This window comes from Protopterus annectens, chromosome 13.part0 (assembly GCF_019279795.1).
Source record: "Protopterus annectens isolate FY-2018-M chromosome 13.part0, PAN1.0, whole genome shotgun sequence".
Classification (NCBI taxonomy): domain Eukaryota; kingdom Metazoa; phylum Chordata; order Ceratodontiformes; family Protopteridae; genus Protopterus; species Protopterus annectens.
In genome coordinates, this window is record NC_056747.1 from 1,284,758,055 (window position 1) to 1,284,782,969 (window position 24,915).

At 39.4% G+C, this 24,915-nt stretch overlaps 1 protein-coding gene across 1 annotated transcript in view; it reads left to right on the plus strand.

Moving 5' to 3' along the window:
* Nucleotides 1-943: 943 nt before the first annotated feature.
* The window catches only part of PNPO (pyridoxamine 5'-phosphate oxidase), a 321,841-nt gene continuing 297,869 nt past the window's right edge, over nt 944-24,915 (plus strand). The window contains exon 1 of the mRNA XM_044054973.1: nt 944-1,086. Within this exon, the coding sequence (XP_043910908.1) occupies nt 944-1,086 (143 nt within the window). The remainder of the gene's footprint in view (nt 1,087-24,915) is intronic.

Sequence of the window (24,915 nt, forward strand, 5' to 3'; positions counted from 1 at the left end):
TTGTTTGTGGATGTGCAATACGTCCATCAGAGTAGGATCCGAGGATGCTTTGTAAGCCAGGCAATGTTTGTTTTTCTCTTAAAAAAATGCATGTAAAACTTCAGCATGTTTAAACAGAGTTGCTTTATCAAAAGAAGCACAAATGATCTCTTTCACTGGGTCAATGACTGTTTAGCAGAATCATATTTGGTTGGGACTATCCTGTCAGATATTTTATATATATATATATATATATATATCACTGAGAATTAATTTTGGGTGGCATGATGCCAGGGAATCTTCTTGAGCTAGGCTTATATAGGCTCCAGGGCTATTAGCCTAGTACACACCTATGAACCTATGTGTGTGTGTGTGTGTGTGTATATATATATATATATATATATATATATATGTGTGTGTGTGTGTGTGTGTGTGTATATATATATATATATATATATATATATATATATATATATATATATGAATAAAAAGTAAATTTATATGTATTTATATATATATATATATATATATATATATATATATATATACATACATTTGTTTATACGTAAATATATTAAACTATTAAATTATAAAAGCATATTTAGGAAATCCTGCATAAACTAGTAGTCAAGTTGTGAGGTACATAAACTAAACTGACCAGTTTGCCCCTTTGGCTGTGTCTGCCTTAGTAAAAGTACAAGCACCCTCTCCATTCTGAACCACCTAATAGCTCATGGTTTAAGAAGCAGCAGTAGAAAGCCTTGATGTCTCGCTTTGGTCTGTAACTAGTGAACCTCACTTTTTTATTGGTCTGTGTACATCATGCACTTCAGTATGGTGCATACGGACTGCTATAATTGTTAGAGATTCCACTGATACATGTGTCCAAGTTGTATTATAACTCTGTCGTGTAGGCTCTGAGCAGTGCATCATTATGTAAATATCAGAGGTAATGTTTCTCCCTATGTTTTGTCCTGGACAGGCATTTGAAGAGCACCAGTTGTGTTCCCTGGATCCTATAAAGCAGTTTGCAGAATGGTTCAAAGAGGTGGCTGCCTGCCCTAGTATCGGAGAAGCCAATGCTATGTGCCTGGCCACGTGCACAAAGTAAGTGTCAGTCATGGATGCTCATTCTGCGTTCTGAATGTATATTATCCTTGACTAAGATTTAACAAATTGTAGTGAAGTAGTATGCATCTCTGCTTTTAGTAGGGAATAACCCCAAGTCATAGGGTAAACAAATATAAAGGTATTAATTATATATGTTTGACTATGTTTATAAGATTGTTGTAGCCTAATACATTTTGGATCCTGTATTTATGATATAAGTTGCTCATTGTACAAGATTCCAAAAAAAAATCACTTTCATGGCCACTTAAAGGCAAAATAATGCATTTGAAGTATCACAATGTGGCTTTAAGCTGATTACCTAGGTAGCGTTGTCGCCTCACAGTAAGACACTGTCCGGTTAGATTCTCAGCTAATGCGTCTTCTGCGTGGAGACATGCGTGAATGGGCGTACCTTCGTTGAAGGTTGTGCAGCAGAGCTGGCAACTCTGTACGTAAAAATCAACTGCCAATCATTAGCAGACCGGAGTTCTGCTGTGGCGACCCCTAACCGGGAAAAGCCGAAAGACACAACAACCTAGGCAGTAAGTGACATTGTTCTAAAGGTTCAGATTAATTAGGTAATTTGCAGGTTGTGTAGTGACCAGCACTGCACAATGGCAGTTACAGGACATACTGAGCCTGGCTGTGTGCATGTGACTGGCTAGTGATGATGCCATTTCACACGTGTAACAGCACATCACAACCAGCAAGGACATGGCTGTATAGGGCCGTCAGAAAGGGGAGGAGCAAGTAGGAGAGCATCCCAACAGCAAGGGGAAAGGAAGAGAGGGGGGAGGGAGGGAGAGGAAGCAGGGGTGCAGTTATTTGGGTAGTGTTCATCTCTTCTTATTTCCAATTATAAGGATGGTATCGGGGACAGACTGACAAACACAGGACATACAGAGACCAGCTGGGGAGGTGCTGACAGAAGTAGAGTGGGGAACACAAAGAAGATGGAGTGACAGAGGGAAAACTGTGATAGGGAGGACTGGATTACCCTCAGAGTAATAAAGTGGCAAACAAGGAGAGGGGACACCATGGTATGAGGAGAGGGTGAGGTGCAGACTGACTGCCAGGCAGCACATTACAACACCCAACCTAAGTTACCTCCATGACTGCCCTTATGGCTGGGCCTAGACATTCTTAGCATTGTGGCCTGGGCCAAACAGTGTACAACTCTGCTAGTCACAAGAAACGTACTTCAAGCTGTCAGTGCAGGTCTCCAGCTAGCAGTTTGACAAGACTGCCACAAGGCCTCCCACCACCTGCAGGGTGACGTAACAGGACCCACCACTGGCACCCTCTTTTATGTTGTTCTACATCCTCCCATCTGTGACAGACCACCTGAGGGTAACTTGGAGCACTCCAGGTTACCCCCATTGTTTGTCGTATGTCATCCTTCAGAGACACTGGCGGGGAGACAGCTGGGGACCCACCAGGCAAAGACAAGGCATATGTACACTTTGGTGGCTGTTGTTACACTGTACCTACTGTCATGGCAGACACTGCTTAAAATATGTATGCAAATAGAAACAGAATAATAAAAGGCAAATAAAAAATAAACAGACAATGCTTAAAATATGTATGCAGATAGAATGATAAAAGGGCAAATAAAAAAATAAAAAAGCAAAGTGGTAAAGAAAGAGAAATGCAAAAAGCAGTTATCGCTAATGTGCACTAGTTCCAGCGGGAGGAAAATTGTATAAATATACGCATTGGTAAACAAAATAAAATATACAGGCCAGACAGACAGATGGTACGAGAGTAAATGCCACATAACTGGTTTACCTCATGTCTATGACGTGAACAGCATGTGACTTGCAAAGAGGGACTGCAGGGGCCAAGGAAGTTGGGTGGAACTACCTTAGGAACCTGAAGTGTCTAGCCCAAAAGAGATCACCATTAGGTGGTAGACATAGCCTATCAGACAATGCCCTACATGGCACCATGGTAACAGTGCCATGGAGACATTGATAAATGTCCAAACGTTGTACTAGTGAGTTGTGGGTACTCTGTGGCATTAATGTGCTGTAACATAAGACAGCCACCGTTGGCTACCAAGTGACAGCCTGTCAGATGCATGATGCCACGGTATGCCTAGTGTAACTGGCACTGACAGAGGAGTTTGAATGGACAGTGGAAGAGTAAGACGTGGCAGATTCAGCAGGACCCCATATATGAATGGAAGGAGTAAGGCTGTGAACAGGGCACTGTAGAATGCAAACAGTTATGCTGGAAGTAGACCGTGACTTTTGGGATTGTGGTGGGACATCCACTGTCAGTCCAGCCATCATCACCATGCCATTCGTGGGTGGATGGGCCACCAGTGGGAAACCCTGAAGGTAGGAAGGATTGGCCGCCAGTGGGAATCACTGAGGGTAAGAAAGGAGAGCATATCGACCCGCACTGGTAAGATATGTGATACATTATGCAAATCTAAGCTGTATGCAATGATTAGACTAATTAGCAGCAGTGCAGAAGTGGACAGTGAAGCAGGTCTGGCTGTAACATCAGTGGCATTTATGTACCCCTACACCTGATTGACTGATTGATTGACGTCTTTGGTAAGTTAGCTTATGTGTTTCATCAGATGCTGGAAAGAAAAAAAAAAGAAACCATGACCCACTGTCCCTGCCTATGGATGAAGACTTATGCCTGCCTAAATATAAGTAACCACTTGTCAGTAATACTTACCATAAAACTGTAGTTCACTGTCCTTAAGCTCCTCTTCCCATTGGCTGATAAGGTTATGGCAGTGCCTGTTTAGGGCACTTTATCAGTGCTGACACTGTCTACCACAGTGGCTGATGCCAGTGGCATTGTTCACTGCAATGGTAGGGCAATGCCTTTGTACTGGGGACCCTAATAGGACCCCCCCCTCCAGGCACTTCTAGAGGTCCATTTGCAAGAGTTAGAAAAATTTCTATTTCTTTCTTGTACCATGATGGAGCCCTTCAACACTCAACATTATCAGATGCCATGCCTAATTTACAGTTCCCTGCTTTATTCACAAATTCAGAGTAGAACAAAACTTGCTGTGATTTCAGGCTCTGTGGCTTCTGGCAGTGTAGAAGACTTTCACTGTTCAAGCCAAGAAGGTTCTTAACAGTATATAAATACAAGCTCTACCACAGGGTGTGGTTTCTGGTATAGGTCAGCTGCTCCTATCAGATCTCCTAGCACAAATTCCATGTCATTGAAGCCACCAGAATAAATCCCATTTAAGTGGAAGAGGGTCCCCATCTGGGTGCAGAGGTACCCTACCTTTCTGTGTCTCAGTATTCATTGAGGAATTTATATTTTCAGTGATCTGTGTAATCTGATAATATTTCACTGTTAAGGTGCATGTCTGTTTATTTTATAAGTGGGTAGGTGGGCTGGTCCAAAGACCCTTTTCATCTATGATTCTGGCATGGAAGTTCACGCAGAGCAGAAAAATAAGCAGCAAAATAATTATGGAGAATACAAAGATAGTAGTACTGAGAGTATTTACATACCAATGGTCATACGCAACATATTTACAGTATTATTAGAGTAATTAGTACACAAAGATAGTAGTACTGAGAATATTTACATACCGAGGGTCATATGGAACATATTTACAGTATTATTAGAGTAATTAGTACACAAAGATAGTAGTACTGAGAATATTTACATACCGATGGACATACACAACATATTTACAGTATTATTAGAGTAATTAGTACACAAAGATAGTAGTACTGAGAACATTTACATACTGATGGTCATATGCAACATATTTGCAGTATTATTAGAGTAATTAGTACACAAAAATAGTAGTACTAAGAACATTTACATACCGATGGTCATACACAACATACTTACAGTATTAGAGTAATTAGTACACAAAGATAGTAGTACTGAGAATATTTACATATCGATGGTCATACGCAACATATTTACAGTATTATTAGAGTAATTAGTACATAAAGATAGTAGTACTGAGAGTATTTAGATACCTATGGTCATATGCAACATATTTACAGTATTATTAGAGTAATTAGTACACAAAGATAGTAGTACTGAGAGTATTTACATACCGATGGTCATACACAACACATTTACAGTATTATTAGAGTAATTAGTACTCAAACATAGTAGTACTGAGAATATTTACATATCGATGGTCATACACAACATATTTACAGTATTATTAGAGTAATTAGTACACAAAGATAGTAGTACTGAGAATATTTACATACCGATGGTCATACGGAACATATTTACAGTATTATTAGAGTAATTAGTACACAAAGATAGTAATACTGAGAATATGTACATACCGATGGACATACACAACATATTTACAGTATTATTAGAGTAATTAGTACACAAAGATAGTAGTACTGAGAGTATTTACATACCGATGGTCATACACAACATATTTACAGTATTATTAGAGTAATTAGTACACAAAGATAGTAGTACTGAGAACATTTACATACTGATGGTCATATGCAACATATTTGCAGTATTATTATAGTAATTAGTACACAAAAATAGTAGTACTAAGAACATTTACATACCGATAGTCATACGCAACATACTTACAGTATTAGAGTAATTAGTACACAAAGATAGTAGTACTGAGAATATTTACATATCGATGGTCATACGCAACATATTTACAGTATTATTAGAGTAATTAGTACATAAAGATAGTAGTACTGAGAGTATTTAGATACCTATGGTCATATGCAACAGATTTATAGTATTATTAGAGTAATTAGTACACAAAGATAATAGTACTGAAAACATTTACATACCGATGGTCATACGCAACATATTTACAGTATTATTAGAGTAATTAGTACACAAAGATTGTAGTACTAAGAATATTTACATACCGATGGTCATATGCAATATATTTACAGTTTTAGCAGAGTAATTATTACACTTAGAATACAAGGATAGTAGTACTGAGAATATTTACATACCGATGGTCATACGGAACATATTTACAGTATTATTAGAGTAATTAGTATGTAAAGATAGTAGTACTGGGAATATTTACATACCTATGGTCATTTGGAACATATTTACAGTATTATTAGAGTAATTAGTACACAAAAATAGTAGTACTGAGAGTATTTATATACTGATGGTCATTTGCAACATATTTACAGTATTATTAGAGTAATTAGTACACAAAGATTGTAGTACTGAGAATATTTACATACCGATGGTCATACGGAACATATTTACAGTATTATTAGAGTAATTAGTATGTAAAGATAGTAGTACTGGGAATATTTACATACCTATGGTCATTTGGAACATATTTACAGTATTATTAGAGTAATTAGTACACAAAAATAGTAGTACTGAGAGTATTTATATACTGATGGTCATTTGCAACATATTTACAGTATTATTAGAGTAATTAGTACACAAAGATAGTAGTACTGAGAACATTTACATACCGATGGTCATACGCATCATATTTACAGTATTATTAGAGTAATTAGTACACAGAGATAGTAGTACTGAGAACATTTCCACAGGGCTCCATACTTGGTCCCCTTCTTTTTTCTATTTTCATAAACGATCTGCACACAGTCATCCCCACAGCCACCTGCATTCAATATGCAGATGACTCAACCCTGATATGCTCCAATCTGTCTCTTCAAAATCTCCAAGCAGCTACCCAACAATGTTTTGCCAAAGTTGAACAATGGTTCTCTGACCGGAAACTCATACTCAACCCGACTAAAACCAAGTTACTTTTATTTTTCCCCACGTCCACCACTTCCCTACCCCAAGAACCACCACCTGATAATTCCAGGACCTTTTTTGTGGAATCCTCTAATGGCACCATCATTGAGCCCGTCCCCCATACCAAACTACTAGGTGTCACTATTGACCACAAGCTTAAATTCGACATGCACATTGCCCAAACTATTAAGTCAGTTAACAAGAAACTTGGCTCCATGTACAGAATCAAGAACTTTCTTACCCCGCATGCTAAATTAACCATTGCTCGTACCCATCTCCTTTCCACCCTACTATATGCCTCACCGATACTATCTTTCCTCAACAAACGTGAGCTTAATAACCTCTCTACCACCTACCACCATATTGCCAGATTTGTAACAGCTACACCCTATCGTACCCACCATTGCCTCAACCTCAAGAAACTTGGCTGGTTGGAACTGCCCAATCTGCTTAAACTAAACCAACTCTCCGAAGCATTCAAAATAATCAATCAACCAGAGAAAACCCCCTCGCTGACCAAAATCCTGACCCCCTACACCAACTTAAGTAGCCTACGATCCTCAAACAGTATTCAGATATTAACCATCAAATCTAATAACATGGGCGATGCTCTTTATGCTAACTCCATTGGAAAGCAATGGAATTCCCTTCCCAACAACCTCAGGCTCATGACCTCACTCAATCTATTCAAAACTAATCTCAGAGAATTACTTAAGTCTCAATGGTTATGCCCATGTTCCAACCCTGATTAATTCCCACAGGATTATTAGTATCTAATTCCTTTCTACCTCACAATTCTTTATCCAGTATCTTACTATCTCCTCAGGTATCTATGTCATCTGGCCATCTCAACAAATGTTTACCAGACTAACAGCTTGTATATTTAGATGTTGTTATTGTTTGATTTTATATTAATGTAATTTCTTGTATATAATTGTAAAGTTATACTTCTGTTAATTGTGGGAGCTTTTCTCCCCGGGCCTCTACTGAAAAAGGACATGTATCCAGCTAGACTAGCCCGGTCAACAAATGTAAAATAAAAATAAAATAAAATAAAATTTACATACCGATGGTCATAAGCAACATATTTACAATATTATTAGAGTAATTAGTACACAGATAGTAGTACTGAGAACATTTACATACCGATGGTCATATGCAATATATTTACAGTTTTAGCAGAGTAATTATTACACTTAGAATACAAAGATAGTAGTACTGAGAATATTTACATACTGATGGTCATACGCAACATATTTACAGTATTATTAGAGTAATTAGTACACAAATATAGTGGTACTGAGAATATTTACATACTGATGGTCATACGCAACATATTTACAGTATTATTAGAGTAATTAGTACACAGAGATAGTAGTACTGAGAATATTTACATACTGATGGTCATACGCAACATATTTACAGTATTATTAGAGTAATTAGTACACAAATATAGTGGTACTGAGAATATTTACATACTGATGGTCATACGCAACATATTTACAGTATTATTAGAGTAATTAGTACACTTAGAATACAAAGATCTCATAAATAAAGACATAGGGAACTTGCAGACTTTGGATCCAACCCAGTTTGGCTTTGTCAAAGGCAGATCATGCCTTCTAAACTTGGTTGACTTTTTCGAAACAGTCACCAAGGCCATTGACGAGGGAAAGGCAGTCCATACAGCCTACCTAGACCTGGCGAAGGCTTTTGATACAATACCTCACTCGGGTATCATTGAAAAACTCATCAACTTAAATGTAAACCCATACATTACAAGATGGGTTGCAAACTGGCTGAGTGACAGAACCCACAGGGTCAGAGTTGCTGGCGCCATGTCAGACTCAAAGCCTGTCACAAGTGGTGTCCCACAGGGCTCAGTCCTGGGCCCACTCTTGTTTGGCATCTACTTTTCTGAAGTACAAGCAAACACAGGAGGGTTATGGCTGACAAAGTTTGCAGATGACTGCAAACTGGGCGCCGTAGTTGAAAACACATCCGACACAGATATCTTTCAGAAGGGTCTCACAGAAACGGATAACTGGTGCCAGAGCCATGGCCTAAAGTTAAATGCCAAGAAATGCATAGTCATACCCTTCAGGAAAAATAAGGTTACCCCTAGCTACCATATAGGTGGCAATCCCCTGAACACAGAAGAAGTTATTAGGGACCTGGGAACCCAGGTTGACAGTAGCCTTTCATTCGACACTCATATTGCTAAAGTAGTTAGGAAGACCTTCTACATTGCCCACCTTATCATGAAAAGATTCACATCTAGATCAAGGGAAGTCATAGTCTCCCTATACTCATCACTCATCAGACCAATGATCGAGTACAATGCCCCATTCGGAATGTATCTGACCCGACACTTGCAGCAGCTGGAGAGGCCACAAAAGTTCCTCACCAAAATGATAAAGGGTCTCAAAAATCTGTCTTATGCTGCCCGACTGAAAGAACTCCAGTTATATTCAGTTGCTTACCGCTTGCTCAGAGGTGACCTATGCCTGACATACAAGGCCATGTCAAACCCAGATTTGATGAACATGCTTCATCTCAAAAAATCTAGATCCCTCAGAGCCACAAGGGCGCGAGACTTAAACCTCGACACGGTTATTAATAGGACGTGCTGGAGGGATAGATTCATCACCCAAAGACTCCCTATGCTGTGGAACAAAATCCCGGTTTTGTGAGGCAGAGCACCTCGCTGGCCTTGTTCAAGAGGAATCTTGACCAATGGATGGGAAATCGCAGATACACCCCAGGGGTTACCTCAGTGTCACTGCTCGACAGAGGCACAGCAAAATAATGGGCATAGTTTCTCCAAACTAAAGGGGTGGCGTAAGCCACAAAACTATGGGCTAGGCTTATAAATGCCCTCGGGCAGATAGCCTAGTATGAACCTATGAACCTATGAACCTAAGATAGTAGTACTGAGAACATGTACATACCGATGGTCATAAGCAACATATTTACAGTATTATTAGAGTAATTATTACACTTAAATAGGTTGCAGAGCTGGCTAAAAGCATTAACATATTTGCTCTTGCATTACCCATCTCTTGTATTAGCCATGGTCTTTAATGCATTTGCATTCAGCATTATTGTGAAGTTGTTTAGTTGGAACGTTTCTGAAATCCAGAAAGGATTGTATACCTCTTATTTCACAAGAGAGTTTGTTCTGTAATGCTGGGCTCTCTGTTCATCTACACTTGTTTTAAAGGGAGCCTAGTAAGGGTGATGATATCTCCTTGGGTGTTTCAAAGTGAGTGTGCATGTTCCCTTAAGGGGAGTTGGGCGACAATGTCCCTCTTTTAATACATTGAATAACAGGGTGCCTGTTATGCAGGTAGATATTTCAGTAGCTGGCTTCCACTTAGCAGCATACAGTGGTTGGAATTATTGTATGCATATTATAGGCATTATATATTATTGTATGCATATTATAGGCATTATGTATTATTGTATGCATATTATAGGCATTATATATCATTATATGCATATTATAGGCATCATATATTATTATATGCATATTATAGGCATCCTATATTATTATATGCATATTATAGGCATCACATGTTATTATATGCATATTATAGGCATTATATATTATTATATGCATGTTATAGGCATTACATATTATTATATGCATATTATAGGCTGAGTGAGACGTCCGAATGGGTAGACCATATTCCAGCTTGGGATGTAGTACTGTGCAATGAAAAAGTATTTGCCCCTTCCTGATTTCTTATTTTTTTGCATGTTTGTCACACTTAAATATTTGAGGTCATCAAACAAATTTAAGTATTAGACAAATATTAGACTAAGATAACCCAAGTAAACACAAAATGCAGTTTTTAAGTGATGATTTTATTTATTAAGGAAAAAAAATATCCAAACCTACATGGCCCTATGTGAAAAAGTAATTGCCCCCCTTGATAAATCATGAAGTAACTGTGGTTAATCACGTTTTTGGGAAAGCTGAGTTCAATTTCACTAACCATACCCATGCCTGATTACTGCAAGACCTGATGAATCGAGAGATCACTTAAATAGAACCTGCAGACAAAGTGAAGTAGGCCAAAAGATCCCAGAAAAGAAGACATCATGCCGCAATCTAAAGAAATTCCGAAACAGGTGAGAAACAAAGTAATTGACATCTATCAGTCTGGAAAAGGTTAGAAAGCCATTTCTAAGGCTTTGTGACTCCAGCGAACCACGGTGAGAGCCATTTTCCACAAATGGAGAAAACATGGAACAGTGGTGAACCTTCCCAGGAGTAGCAGGCCTACAAAAATTACCCCAAGAGCACAGCGATGACTCATCCAAGAGGTCACAAAAGAACTTGCCACAGTTAAGGTCAGTGTTCATGACTCAACCATAAGAAAGAGACTGGGCAAAAATGGCATGCATGGCAGAGTTCCAAGGCAAAAACCAGTTCTAACCAAAAAGAACATAAAGGCTCGTCTTACTTTTGCCAAAAACCATCTTGATCATCAGCAAGACTTTTGGGAAAATATTCTGTGGACTGACTAAACAAAAGTTGAACTTTTAGGGAGGTGTACTTTCCGTTACATCTGGCGTGAAAGTAACACAGCATTTCAGGAAAAGAACATCTTGCCAGCAGTCAAACATGGTGGTGGTAGTGTGATGGTCTGGGACTGCTTTGCTGCTCCTGGACCTGGATGACTTGCTGTGATTGATGGAATCATGAATTCTGCTGTCTACCAAAAAATCCTGAAGGAGAATGTCCGGCCATCAGTTCTTCACCTCAAGCTGAAGCACGCTTGGGTTCTGCATCAGGACAGTGATCCAAAACACACCAGCAAGTCCACCTCTGAATGGCTTAAAAAAAAAAAAAACAAAATGAAGGTTTTGGAGTGGCCTAGTCAAAGTCCGAACTCGAAGCCAATTTAGATGCTGTGGCATGACCTTAAAAAGGTGGTTCATGCTCGGAAATCCTACCCTATGGCTGAATTAAAACAATTCTGCACAGAAAAGTGGGCCAAAGTTCCTCAACAGTGATGTGAAAGACTCATTGCCAGTTATCACAAACGCTTGATTGCAGTTGTTGCTGCTAAAGGTGGCACAACCAGTTATTAGGTTTAGGGGCAATTACTTTTTTACATAGGGCCATGTAGGTTTGGATAGTTTTTTTTCCCTTAATAAATAAAATCATCACTTAAAAACTGCATAAGAAATCAGGAAGGGGGCAAATACTTTTTCATTGCACTGTATAATTTTGGCCAAGGCTATTCTAGCTATTGAGAGAAGATGTGTGATATCTTGTATTAAGAGTTTTAGGTGTGATAAAACTTTATTAGTGATTTTGCCAGTGTGATTGGAGAAAGTGAAAGAGGGAGCAACGGTGAGACCGGAGTACTTACATTCGGAGACAAAGAGGAAAATATTACTTTTGTTGTCAGATAGTAATAGTAGCAGGTGTGAAGTTCATAGGTTCATAGGAGTTTACTAGGCGGATGACCACAAAGGCCTTTGTAAGCCTAGCCATGCATACCAAATCTCTGAGAAGTTCTGATACCCTTGATAAGTGTAAGCAGGGGCTTGGGAGATGAAACATTTACAAGCTAGGAGTCCATTAGAGACATAGGTGCCAAACTAGGGATGAATTTCCTGTTCCCCATCCAGTTATCCAGGTTGCAGTTGAACTGGGTTAGGGAGGAATTCTGCACATGGATGAGGAGCTTGTTCCAGAGACTGGGTAATCTCTGGGATACATGTCTATCTCTCCAGCAGGTCCTGTTTATATCACAGGCAAGGTTTAAGCCTTTAGAATGGGTAATTCTGGTGCTGTTTTTTTGCGGATATGTAGGAAGTCCATCAGAGTGAGGTCTGCCAATGCTCTGTATGCTGGGCCTAGATCTCCCTGCAAAAGCCTGTAGGAGACAGAATACAGGGATAGGGGGCCTGCATAGGACACATTACTTACGCCCTGTATTCTTTTAGTGAGGAACCTCTGTGTATGTTAGTTCTGTACTTCTTCCTGGTGTGTACAGCTGCCTCTGCGCCGCTATTAACATGCTTGTGCATGGTTTCTGTGACCAGTTCTGCATAGGCAGCAGTGTTCTCAGGGTTTATGGGGGCTTGAAATTTTGCCAGGTTATCCCTTAATAGCAGGAGGTTAGCCTTTGAGTAGTTCCTGAGTCCAGGTTTTATTTTTACTTCAAAGGAGACTATTTTGTGGTCTTAACTTACCAGGGGAAGGCATTACAGTAGGAGGGTGTGCAGCACTCTCCCATATTAATGAGGATCAAGTCCTAGTATAGCTGCACCCCTGGTTCGTGTACTGTCTGGTTCAGGGAGTTTGTGTTTACAAAATCCAGGAATCTCTGTGTCTGTATGTTTGGTGTCATATAGGATTCCCACGTAATAGTGGGGTAATTAAAGTTGCCAAGGAATATGGTATTAGGTTGGATGGTTAGTTTTTCTAATACTTTTAAATACATGGTATGGGTTTCCTGGGTTCTAGAGGCGGACCCATAGCTGGCAAGGAAGTGATATTGGATTTTCCCTATGGTGATTTGAACATGGAGCAGCTCAAGTGCATTGTCCTGTTTGACCAGCCTTGAGGTATATTTATTTTTGATGTAAATAGAGACACCTCCACCTTTAGCACCTGTCTGTGTAGTAGCTGATCTAAACGTGTGGAAGGCCTTATAACCTTGCACTGTTGGTGTGCTCTCCGTCACTTTAAACCATGTCTCAGTGACCGCACAGACATCAGCATTCTTTAGGGTGAAGAGAACTTCTAGGGAATGGAGTTATTTGTTTAGACTACTAGCATTTAGCAGTAATACCTTTAGATTTTCTTGGCTTTGATTTGCTATGTCGGAAGTACTTTCAGCTTGGCATTGCCTAAAAAAGGCACTATGGGGAAAGACAATATTTTAGCTAATATTCGAAAGCCTTAAGGGGATAGGTGAGACCATCCTTGGCAAAGCAGCAGGATCTGTTGATTATCTCCTTCCAAATTGACAAATATTGCACCCCCTTAGAGTGACATGTGTGAGGTGAGAAGAAAACCATAAAATTAGTCTTGCTTTGTTTGATGAGAAATTTATTAGAGTTGGCCCAGTGACGAAGGTTGCTGAATGATCGCTGCAGTTGAGTTTGTCAGGTGGAAGGTGTTTACTGGCTTGGAGTAGGAGACTATCAGCTGCACATAATCACATACTATAATGTTTAATGAAGGAAAGTATATGCTGGAAAGTCATTAATGACTAGTGGGAATAGATGGGGTCTTAGAACCAGTCCGTAAGTTTTTCCTGTATTAATAGTGTCTTAGGTGGATGACTGGTAGTTGTGTATACGACTAAATGTGATGCTAATATCTTTGATGGAGGGGTTATAGGTTTTCTGGGGGGTTGTTTCATTTGGCAAACTAATGGTTAGCTGCTTCAGTTTTTTTCCAGAATAGTTTTGGATTATAATGTATTTATTTGCTTAGATCTTAGGTATAGCCTCCTGGAATATACAAAAAAATGAGGACATATAAGAGCAGAGGCCAGTGCAGCTCCGGTTGCAGAATAGGTCAAAGAGAACATATGATGGTTCAGGCACATGTGCAGGAAAGGAGAAAACAGTCTGGTGAAGAATGTTTGTAACTGACAGAAGGCCAGAGGAAATGAGAGTGTCCAGCAGATGGATGGCTTGTGTGTGAGAAGACCTGCAGCAGTCAGACGTGGGTGTTGGACAGTGGAATTGAATAGAGATAGATGGCGGCAGTTGACACGACACCCTAACCCCATGTAGAAAATGGGGGCAGGGAAAGGGGGTCAAAGCTGCTGATGATTAAGTATAGTACTTTAGCAGAATCAGCTGCCATTCTAGTTTACTTTCTTAAAGTGAGATAATTTTGTTGGAGATGGGTATTATTCTGATCTTGTTTCCAGACATTAGCTCTTTATTTCATTAGATTCTTAATTTTTTGCTAGCCAAGGACAAGCCTGTTTTCTTAATCTCTTGCTGGTGCAAGGGAAGAGGGAGTCTTTGATAGAAGACATGATCATTATGAATGGAGACAAAGTGGCAGTGGAGTCATTGAGCTGGTAAGGGGCATGGGCCATCAATGGTGATGGTCAGGCAGGGAAGCATGTGCTTCAGTAAAGGTGACCTGTGATTATTTGAGAAGCTTGTTTTGCAAATTTAAATGACCGTGAGGAGAAAACTGAGCAGTGGTCATTTAGGGAATTGGGAAGTAAGGCAATATTAGTACAGTGATGGGATATGGACAAGCGGTGATCGTTAATGACACAATTGCCTGATTTCAACATTTTGTTTAGGGGGTTTCTTTCAAGACCTACAGCATTTGGATTGTGGGTCTCCTAGGATGATGGTATTTTCATTGCAATCATTGGGAGACATTTTGTAAAAGGTATTTTTAATAAGAGGCAGTAGTGCAGAGAAAAGAGATATAAATGAGAGCTGTGGCATGTTTTACGTAGTTTCCTAAGGCGAGGATAGCCGTTATCCACGGTGGAGTTTTATGATATCGTGGTTTGCAGAGGTAGTGTTGATAAGTTGTAAGGATGCATTGTGTCTGAGTAAGATCATGATTCAACCACCTGATCTGGTTTCAGGTCTGTTATTGTAGAGGATTTTATGATTTGATTGGATGAAAGTTGGAGGGGGTGGAAATTGTCTTTTAGCCAAGTTTCACAAATAGCCAGGACACGTGGGTTTTCAGTGTTAATGCATGCCTCCAGGATTGCCCATTTGTTAATACTGCCCATGTTAATGTACGCTATTTGGAAGTCTTTGGACATAAGAGTGTTGCTGTTTATGTTAAAGGTATTATTTATAATTAACATGTTGTTGGGTTGGGAGGTGATGGTTTTTTGGACAGGTCCAGGGTTTGAGTGGATGTTTCCAGCTCAAAGGAGTTTATATTGTAGATAATAAAGCCAGGACAATATTTTTCTGATTTAACATGAAGAGGTTATTGTATTGTAGAAAGGTGGTCTGAATTATGCACTGCTTTCTAGTTACAGTAGTGTGTAGTCTGTTACACTAGTGGAGATGGAAAACATAATTGTATTGAGATATTGTAGGAGTTATATGAGTGAGTGTTAAGTCTTGGTTGTAGTTTGTAAAGGAAAGTGATTTTTGAAGCAAAGGCAAGAAGATAATGTTGTAGGTGTGATAATTAAGGAAATTAGTTACTTCAATCTAGTCATGGTGGCGGTAGGAAATATTGTTAAAACTAGCAGGTATGCAGTTGTAATGAGTAGGTATTAACCTAGGCTGTTGTAATGAGTAGGTATTGACTTAGGCCGAGCCCCCAACTCTCCATTCTGCAGTCCATCTCTACCTAGGTTATAGTGAGAAAACTGGGGATCAACCTACGTGCCACATAGGCTGTAAAGAGGGGAAAAGGTGTTGGCTGTTATCAAGGTCACAGAGACAAAGGAAATGGGCAGCAGCTAGCCACCTAGATTTAAAGGGAGCAACAGGGGGTCAGCCTATCAGTTCTAAGCTGTAAAAGGTTGAAATATGACGTTTGAGACTGTGTACTCAAGTCAGTGTGGGAGTACAATGAGGGTTTGACAAGTTATATTGTCATTAGGATATGACTTAGGTTAAGAATAACATTAAGTGTACTTTGTAAGAGAAACAAGGTTGAGAAGAGTAACAGAAGTGTACTTTGCAAGTGGATTTTTTGCTGACCCTTAGCTTTTAGAATGCATTACTGTGGTCCTGCACTGCCTCCTGATTCAGATATTTAAATAGAATACTTAAAGGGATTCTCAATCTCCATCTGCCTGTTAGTTTCAAAGGATTCTTCATCTTCATATGTCTCTGTGGACTACTTTTCTCCTTGGGGTTGAGTTTCACAGCGAGCAGGATTTCTGTATCAGTATGAAGTTTCTGGCTTCATGGCAGTGAAATGAAACTTCAGGCTCTTACCTTTGGACCTATAGCAATTGTAGCCCATTCTCCAAAATATTTGAAAAATGTTTTCAAAAAACAATTGCTAAACTATCTCCTGCAGGAAGAACCCCTATCCCCCACAGAACATGGCTTCTGTCCTTCCCATAGTACTAACACTGCACTTCTGACCTGTATAGATAGTGTCAATAACGCTAGAAGTAATGGCATAAAGGACAGTTTGTCACAATAAGCTTCTACTTTATCTGCCATCATTGTCTATCTCAGCCCACAAGCTACCTATCCGGTGTGTAACAGTCAGTAAAACGGCACTCCACTCTCTCCCAATACCTCTTGGTTACCACCAGTGTACCACAAGGCTGTACCTTGGTCCCATCCTCGCTAACATTCTCAACAACACCCTCTACACATCCACATAACAGGCCTCCCTAACACAATATGCAGATGACGCCACTTTCAAATGCACAACAGACAACTTGGCACATCTCCAAAAGTTACTCGGGAAGTTTTAACAGTTACTGAAATGTGGCTATGTAACTCACAACTCGTGCTCAACCCCCCCCCCCCCAAAAAAAATACTTTTTTCTCCAAATCTCTCTCACATAAAAGTAAAATCCTCTCTTAGTAATACAACCATTGATATTAGGGATAATAATGGATGACTGTCTTAAATTTGACCTGCAAGTCAAAAAATTGCATAAAAAATTACCAAAGTCTAGTGATACTTTATTGCTTTATAGAGCCAAAAACGTTCTCACACTGCCACTAAAACTACACTTGCCACTGTGGCATTCCCATCCTTATTATCCTTCAGGCATTACAAAAAAGCCACGCTTGAACAATGCTGTAATAAAGTGGCTATATTTGCAGTAAATACCCCTTTCAGAGCCGACTGCTGTATTGCAATAAAAAGCCTAAATTGGTTAGAACTACCTCATCAACTAACGTATACACAATTTTTTACCATCCATAAAATCACCCAACACACTCCTGGTTGCCCAGCACTAAATAACATTCTACACAACTATGTTCCCACTTGGTCATTACAATCCAATGACCAGAAACTTCTGTCTGTCCACAAACCTTGCAAATCTGCTGGGTGTGGTCTGTGTTTGTACCATGTTGCTATGGCCTGGAACTCCTTAACTATATTTACCAGGTCAATACCCCCTTGTCAGAGACTTGATATCCATGATAAGGCTTAAAAAGGCTTTTGTGGTTGTTAACCTAGTACACGCCTATGAACCCACCCTTCAGTCCTTTAAAACCATTCTGAAAGACTTTGTAGCCAAAATCTGGCTCTGTTCTTGCTCAGTCCCAGGATAAACTATATCCATAAACCTGAACAAGTGCCTATTCCTACCTTACACCTCCTTTTTCACTCACTCCCTAACGTCATTCAATTTCTCTCTGACTGTGTATCTAAATTTGCTATAACCCTGTTTTTTTCTCTCTCGCATCATATTGCGATTCCTGTCTGTATTATACTGACTTATTGTTAAAGGAAAACTCTGTCCTGTCCTACAGTTTAACTCAGTCCTTAGGTTTCTTTTCTCCCTACAATATGGTTCCAGTGTTGTGTAGGTACTAGAGACCTGCTTGTACTTTTTAAAACGTTTATTTTCTTGCATTGGAATCAAAGGAAGAGAAAGCCTACCTGCTTTTTAAAGCTCAACTTCTCACATGCTTTGTACAAGAATTCGTCTCCATCTGCATGGCATATCATAGACGCAGTTATATCTGTAGTTTAACCTGTCAGGTACTGCTGTCAGTGTTAGATGGGCAATTAATCCTGCTAATGTCAAGAACAGAGCAGCTGATATAAAAAAAAGGACAATAAGCTGTGGTCTGAGAGTGCTAATGGAGAAGTACAGAGAAGGTCAGAAGGAGTTGCATTGTGTCTTTGTGGATTTAGAGAAAGCATATGACAGGGTGCCTAGAGAGGAGTTGTGGTATTGTATGAGGAAGTCGGGAGTGTCAGAGAAGTATGTAAGAGTGGTACAGGATATGTACAAGGGTAGTGTGACAGCGGTGAGGTCTGCGGTGGGAGTGACTGATGCGTTTAAGGTGGAGGTGGGATTACATCAGGGATCAGCTGTGAGCCCTTTTTATTTGCAATGGTGATGGACTGGTTGACAGACAAGATCAGATAGGAGTCCCCGTGGACTATGATGTTTGCAGATGACATTGTGATCTGTAGTGAGAGTAGGGAACCGATGGAGGAGACCCTGGAGAGGTGGAGATATGTTCTAGAGAGAAGAGGAATGAAGGTCAGCAGGACTAAGACAGAATATATGTGTGTGAATGAGAGGGAGGATAGAGGAATGGTGAGGATGCAGGGAGTAGAGGTGGCGAAGGTGGATGAGTTTAAATACTTGGGATCAGCAGTTCAGAGTAATTGTGAGTGTGAAAGAGAGGTGAAGAAGAGAGTACAAGCTGGATGGAGTGGGTGGAGAAGTGTGTCAGGAGTGATTTGTGACAGACCAGTACCAGTAAGAGTGAAAGGGAAGGTCTACAAGAGGGTAGTGAGACCATCTATGTTATATGGATTGGAGATGGTGGCATTGACAAAAAGGCAGGAGTCGGAGCTTGACGTGGCAGAGTTGAAGATGTTAAGATTTGCACTGTGTGTGATGAAGATGGACAGGATTAGGAATAAGTATATTAGAGGGTCAGCCCAGGTTGGAAGGTTAGGAGACAAAGCCAGACAGGCAAGATTATGTTGGTTTGGACATGCTGAGGAGGGATGCAGAGTATATTGGGAAAAAGATGCTATGGATGAAGCTGCCAGGTAACAGGAAATGATGGAGGCCTAAGATACGTTTTATGGATGTGGTGAGAGAGGACATGCAGGTGGTTGGTGTGACAAAGCACGATGCAGGGGACAGGAATTAATGGAAACAGTTGATCTGCTGTGGCGACCCCTAATGGGAGCAACCGAAAGAAGATGAAGAAGCTGTGAAACTTTTTTCCACTTTTTTATTGCAGAGAGGAGAACTTAAGCAAAACAAAGCAATTTGGATCAGTCAGGGTTCTAGAGGCACTTGTCACCTGTTATGACAAATTTACATAAGCAACATCACAGTACTGAAATAAACTTTAAATGTTGGTTATTTATAATACTTACCACAGTACTGAAATAAACTTTAAATGTTGGTTATTTATAATACTTACTACATTTAAGTTATCTTAACATATAATCAAAGATTTCTGTGACATTTAGAGAAACGTCAGAAAATACTTTTTCTTGTAAAGTATCAAGACATTTACCATTTTCAAGCCCCATCACCTCACATGCACACAGGACATAACTGCAGAAAGACAGACAGTTGGCAACCCAGTCAACTAGGTACACTGATAATGTTCATAAAAAGGTCTTTTATGCTTATTTGTGGCATCCTGCCAAAGGGGGATGCATATGTGGTACACGCAGATCCATGGCAAGAGATTCCCACTACGCAGATCTATGGTAATAAATTCCCATTCCCACTGACTTTGAGTCAGTCCTTACATTTTTAGAATGCATGAGCATTTTGTAGTCCAAAAAGGAAATGTGACCATGGATGACAACCATAATATACAGCTGAATTTACTTTAACGTGCGTTTACTGTGTGCTATTGCATTAAAAACATTAAGAAAAGGAAATCAGAAGTACTTAACTGTGTTTAAATGCAAACACAGACATATATATATATATATATATATATATATATATATGTGTGTGTGTGTGTATGTGTAGATGCGTATATATATATATATATATATATATATATATATATATATGTGTGTAGAAATGTGTGTGTGTATATATATATATATATATATATATATATATATATATATATACACACACACACACACACACACACACACACACTTGTATGTGTGCGTGTGTGTATGTAGACATACATATACAGTTACACAAACTTTTCTTTTTGATTTGTTTCCTCTAAAGGTCATGAAGTGCACACACAGGCATGTAGTCTAGTTCTCCAATCTATACACACACACACACACACACACACACGTGTGTTTATATACGTATGAAATATGGATGCATATAATTCGTGCAATTTGTCATTTATAATAAACTTAATGTACTAGAGTTAAGCATTATTAGTGTATACATTCTAGTAAATGTTGCTTAATGTTTTACTTATTCACTGCCACACATTGGCTGTATGTTGCACATGCAACTTTGTCAGTGTCTATCAGTATTTGATTTTTCTGTAGCCCGAGTGGTGGCTGAAAAAGGTTCTGGGTCCAGTTCACTTTCCTGGTTACCAAAGTATAAATAAATATGAAATATAAAAAAAAGGGGGGGGGGTGAATATGACAAAATAATTAAATAGCTAATAAAGTACATTTTAGTTTTGCATCATTCATGAGAGAGAAAAAGAACTCCCACTGAAGGCATTAAAAAGTAGCAGACAGACTTACTTTGCAGTCCTTTCCAGTAGTAGTTGTCACCTGTATATAATACAAGGATCATTTACTGTAGTGAGAGTTTCACCCGTCAACATGATAGCATGGGAAGAGGTCTGTCATTTCCTTTAGAACTACAAAATAATCCCTTTACAAAAGCCTGCTATTTACCTGCTTTATTTTGCTGGAAGCAGCTAACACATATTTATAGCATAGAACAAGCTCTGACAAACACATAAATGAGGCTCCTCAAGGAAACAGAAGTAGCTCTGTTACAGAAGGTATGTTAGATGACAGTGCTTCACATGAATGCATTCTATCTTAAGGGCATGAAAACACCACCACTTCCTTATGTCTAGCATGACTCATATAAAGAGGACTTGAAATGTACTCTGGGAAGAATGAATGAAGGCAAGAAAATATCAAGTTACCAAGGCAGGCCCCCATCATCCGGCATTTTGAGGAAAGCACATTAAAGTTGTAAAAGAAGCACTTGGAGTGATTTTGAGGCATTAAAATAGTGCAGAAAATAAAGATACAATGAAAAAAAAAGTTCTAATGTGGAATTTTCCTTTAATTTCTCTAAACTAGGCTTGTAAATGCCCTTGGGCAGATAGCCTAGTATGAACCTATGAACCTATTTCTGTAAAAAATTAAATCATTATCATCTATGCTGTATCTATTTTTAACCAATGTTGTCATATTGTTTAATTTCATATAATTATTTAAACTGCAGATGTTTTTGTATTATTTTTGAAGATTGTAAAATTATTGATCTTAAAATGTTTTGTAATTATTTATATTTATTTATTAACATTTGTTGACCGGGAAAGCCCACTGGGTCAGAGACCCATTTTCAGTGGAGGCCCAGGGAGAAAAGCTCCACAAGCAAATACAAAGAAAGACAATATTCAAAATAAAATTTAAAAGTATTACAGATATAACAGGGAGAAAACCCTATTAGAGTTTACATTTCTTAGGATTTACATTAAACTGAAATTAGAAGAGAAATTTTACAATAGGCTGCAATGTTACGTCATTAGAAAAAGGCATGGAGTATGAAATGGTACTTTTTGGTCCGATTATAGTATCCTGTATAGTAGGAGTGCATTAGTAAATGTGAAGACTGGGTTTTGCAAAAACGTTGTCATTAGTATTTGGTGAAATATACTGTTTAAGGTGGTTTGCTCCTGAGGCAGGTGCAGGATGGATTGTTTAGATAATGTGTTTTTAGGGCTACTTTAAAAGTTTTTGGGTGGACAAGTTGGGTTATTTCCGATGGAAGGTTAATAGTTTGGAGGTTTTCTCCCTGGGCCTCTGCTGAAAGTGGGCTCTTACTCAGTCGGACTTTCCCAATAATCAAATGTCAGTAAATAAATAAATGTTAGTTTTAGGTAATCATACCTGGTCTTTCACAGGGGGTGGATATCCCTTAGTCTAGAGTAGCCTGTCTTTACCCCAAAGGTAGTATTGAAGCTGCCCTTTAATCAGTTCAGTGACCTTCCTGTTTTCATTTTTGGGTACAAAATTCAACCACTAAAGACTGCTTCACGTACGTGTGGCTGTTTGTGGTACTTGCTTTATGCAGGGCTGTCTAGCAGTCAGTTCACAGTTTTTAAAAATGCTATTGCCTGGATCATAATCATTTCACACCTCTACCAAGTGTTATTCCTTGAGTCATCACTCCATAAATCAAACTTTCTTGACAGTCCAGTGTTTTGGCATTCAACCTTCTAAACTTCCGTCTTTGGGGTCACTTTGGCCTCCCATGAGGTTAATAGTGGTTTGGATTTTCCCCCACTGTGGAGGCCTCCCAGTATAACCAGTATTTACTCATCACATCAGATGGTGTATGAGGATGTCCTCCGTGGTAGGTGCTTATTACTCTCCCGCCTTCTCCATGTGCTTGGATTACCTGTCCTGTATCTGCTGCTATTGGGAGATCTGTGTAGGTCTGGCAGTTTTATAATTGTACATCTCTCTATTTTGTATTTTTATTTACAGTGTTATAGATTATTCTATAACTGGTAAAGGTGACCTGACTGGGACAGTGGCTAAATGGACCTCCTAACTTTGTGTGTGATGTCATGATGAACACTGGTTGAGGGCAGGTGTGTACTGGTTGAGGGCAGGTGTACTTTGGCTATCAGGAATGAAAGTAAAAAAAAAATAACCAAACAGAAAAAGAGAAGATAGGATTTTCCAGTTGTATATACATTGTGTTGGACTTCCTCCCAGATCACCTGACATGATGAATACACATGTTTTTGTTTTGATATGTTATAGTCTGCTGCTCCGTTCTTCAGGGTGTATCCCCAGTATTGTATAATTGCTTAAAAGCGGGGCCTTTGTTCGACTGGCACACAACAAATGATTGCCTGTCCATTGAAAGCCATCTTTGTGTTACTGTTGAGTCTCTTTTGGTCTTATCAAACAGTTCATTGGACTGGGTTGTTGTAATAATATAATCTGGAACATTTTTCCCACTTGCACACAGCAAATATACTGCTTTCACACTGAAAAAAGACTTTGAGATGTTACTGTCTGTCCACCTGCTATTGGAGCAGAGGAAGACAAGATGGCATTGTTAGGCGTTTGGAAATAAGTTGAAAATACTGTAGAGGATGTCCTCCGTTGTAGATTTAGATGATTGGAGGTCAAAATGAGAATGATCTGCTGCATAGGAGTCAGGGAGGACGCTCTGCTGCATAGGAGCAAGAGAGGACGATCTGCTGTATAGGAGCGAGGGAGGATGATCTGCTGTATAGAAGCGTGATCTGCTGTATAGGAGCGCGATCTGCTGTATAGGAGTGAGGGAGGATGACCTGCTGCATAGGAGCGAGGATGATCTGCTGCATAGGAGCGAGGATGATCTGCTGCATAGGAGCAGTGCAATGCACTTCTACCTAAAGTCCTTCGGCAGAGATATAGTTTGCAGGACTTGCTTGAGCTTCATGGAAGGAAGGTATCCATTGGTTGTAGTTGCAAGAGGCAGTATTTGATTGAGATGGTGGGGGCTTTGTAAGATGTAATCAGTAGAGGGAAGCAGAAAGGGGCATGGGGTCAGCTGGAGCTAAGAGCAGTGTGAGCGAGTGCAACAGTTACGATGACTAGTGGAGGAAAAGAGACTCATTTCTGTGTCGAGTGCAAAGTCTGGGAGACCTTCCAGTTGCTTTTTAAAGGGGACTGAGGCATGATACCATGAGCTACAAAATGCGGTGCTGTCTGGGGTTAGCAGACTGTGTTACATTTACCTGACATGTTACTACTTAAGAGTATTACCTTAGAGAAGGTTTGGTAACATTTGGTTAAGATAGCTCTAGGCAATATCTCACTCTTGTAATGTATATCTTTGTGGCATGGATTCTATTTACAGATACAGTTAGTTAATATACCATAAGTTTCTATTGAAAGAGGCGTACCCCTGTAAGTCAGTATTTGAGGGGAGTACTGAACAAAGGTTTAGCTATCATAACTCAAACCAGAGGTGGTTTTACCCTGTGGTAACAAGTGTCACTTTCGAGTGTGCTGTTTTTGAATTTAATTAGTATTGCGTTTCTGTAGTACCTACTGATATATGATTTTACTGGTTGCACATGTAAGCTGTTAATGTTTCTTCTTGTATGCAGGCAGTTGCTCTAATCTGTTAAAATGATTGTGTACCTGCTACAGAAGCTTCTGTCAAATGTAGTGTACTTTTAGATAGAATCGATTTTTTCATTTTGTTCCAAATTTAAATTGCTGCTAAGCATTTT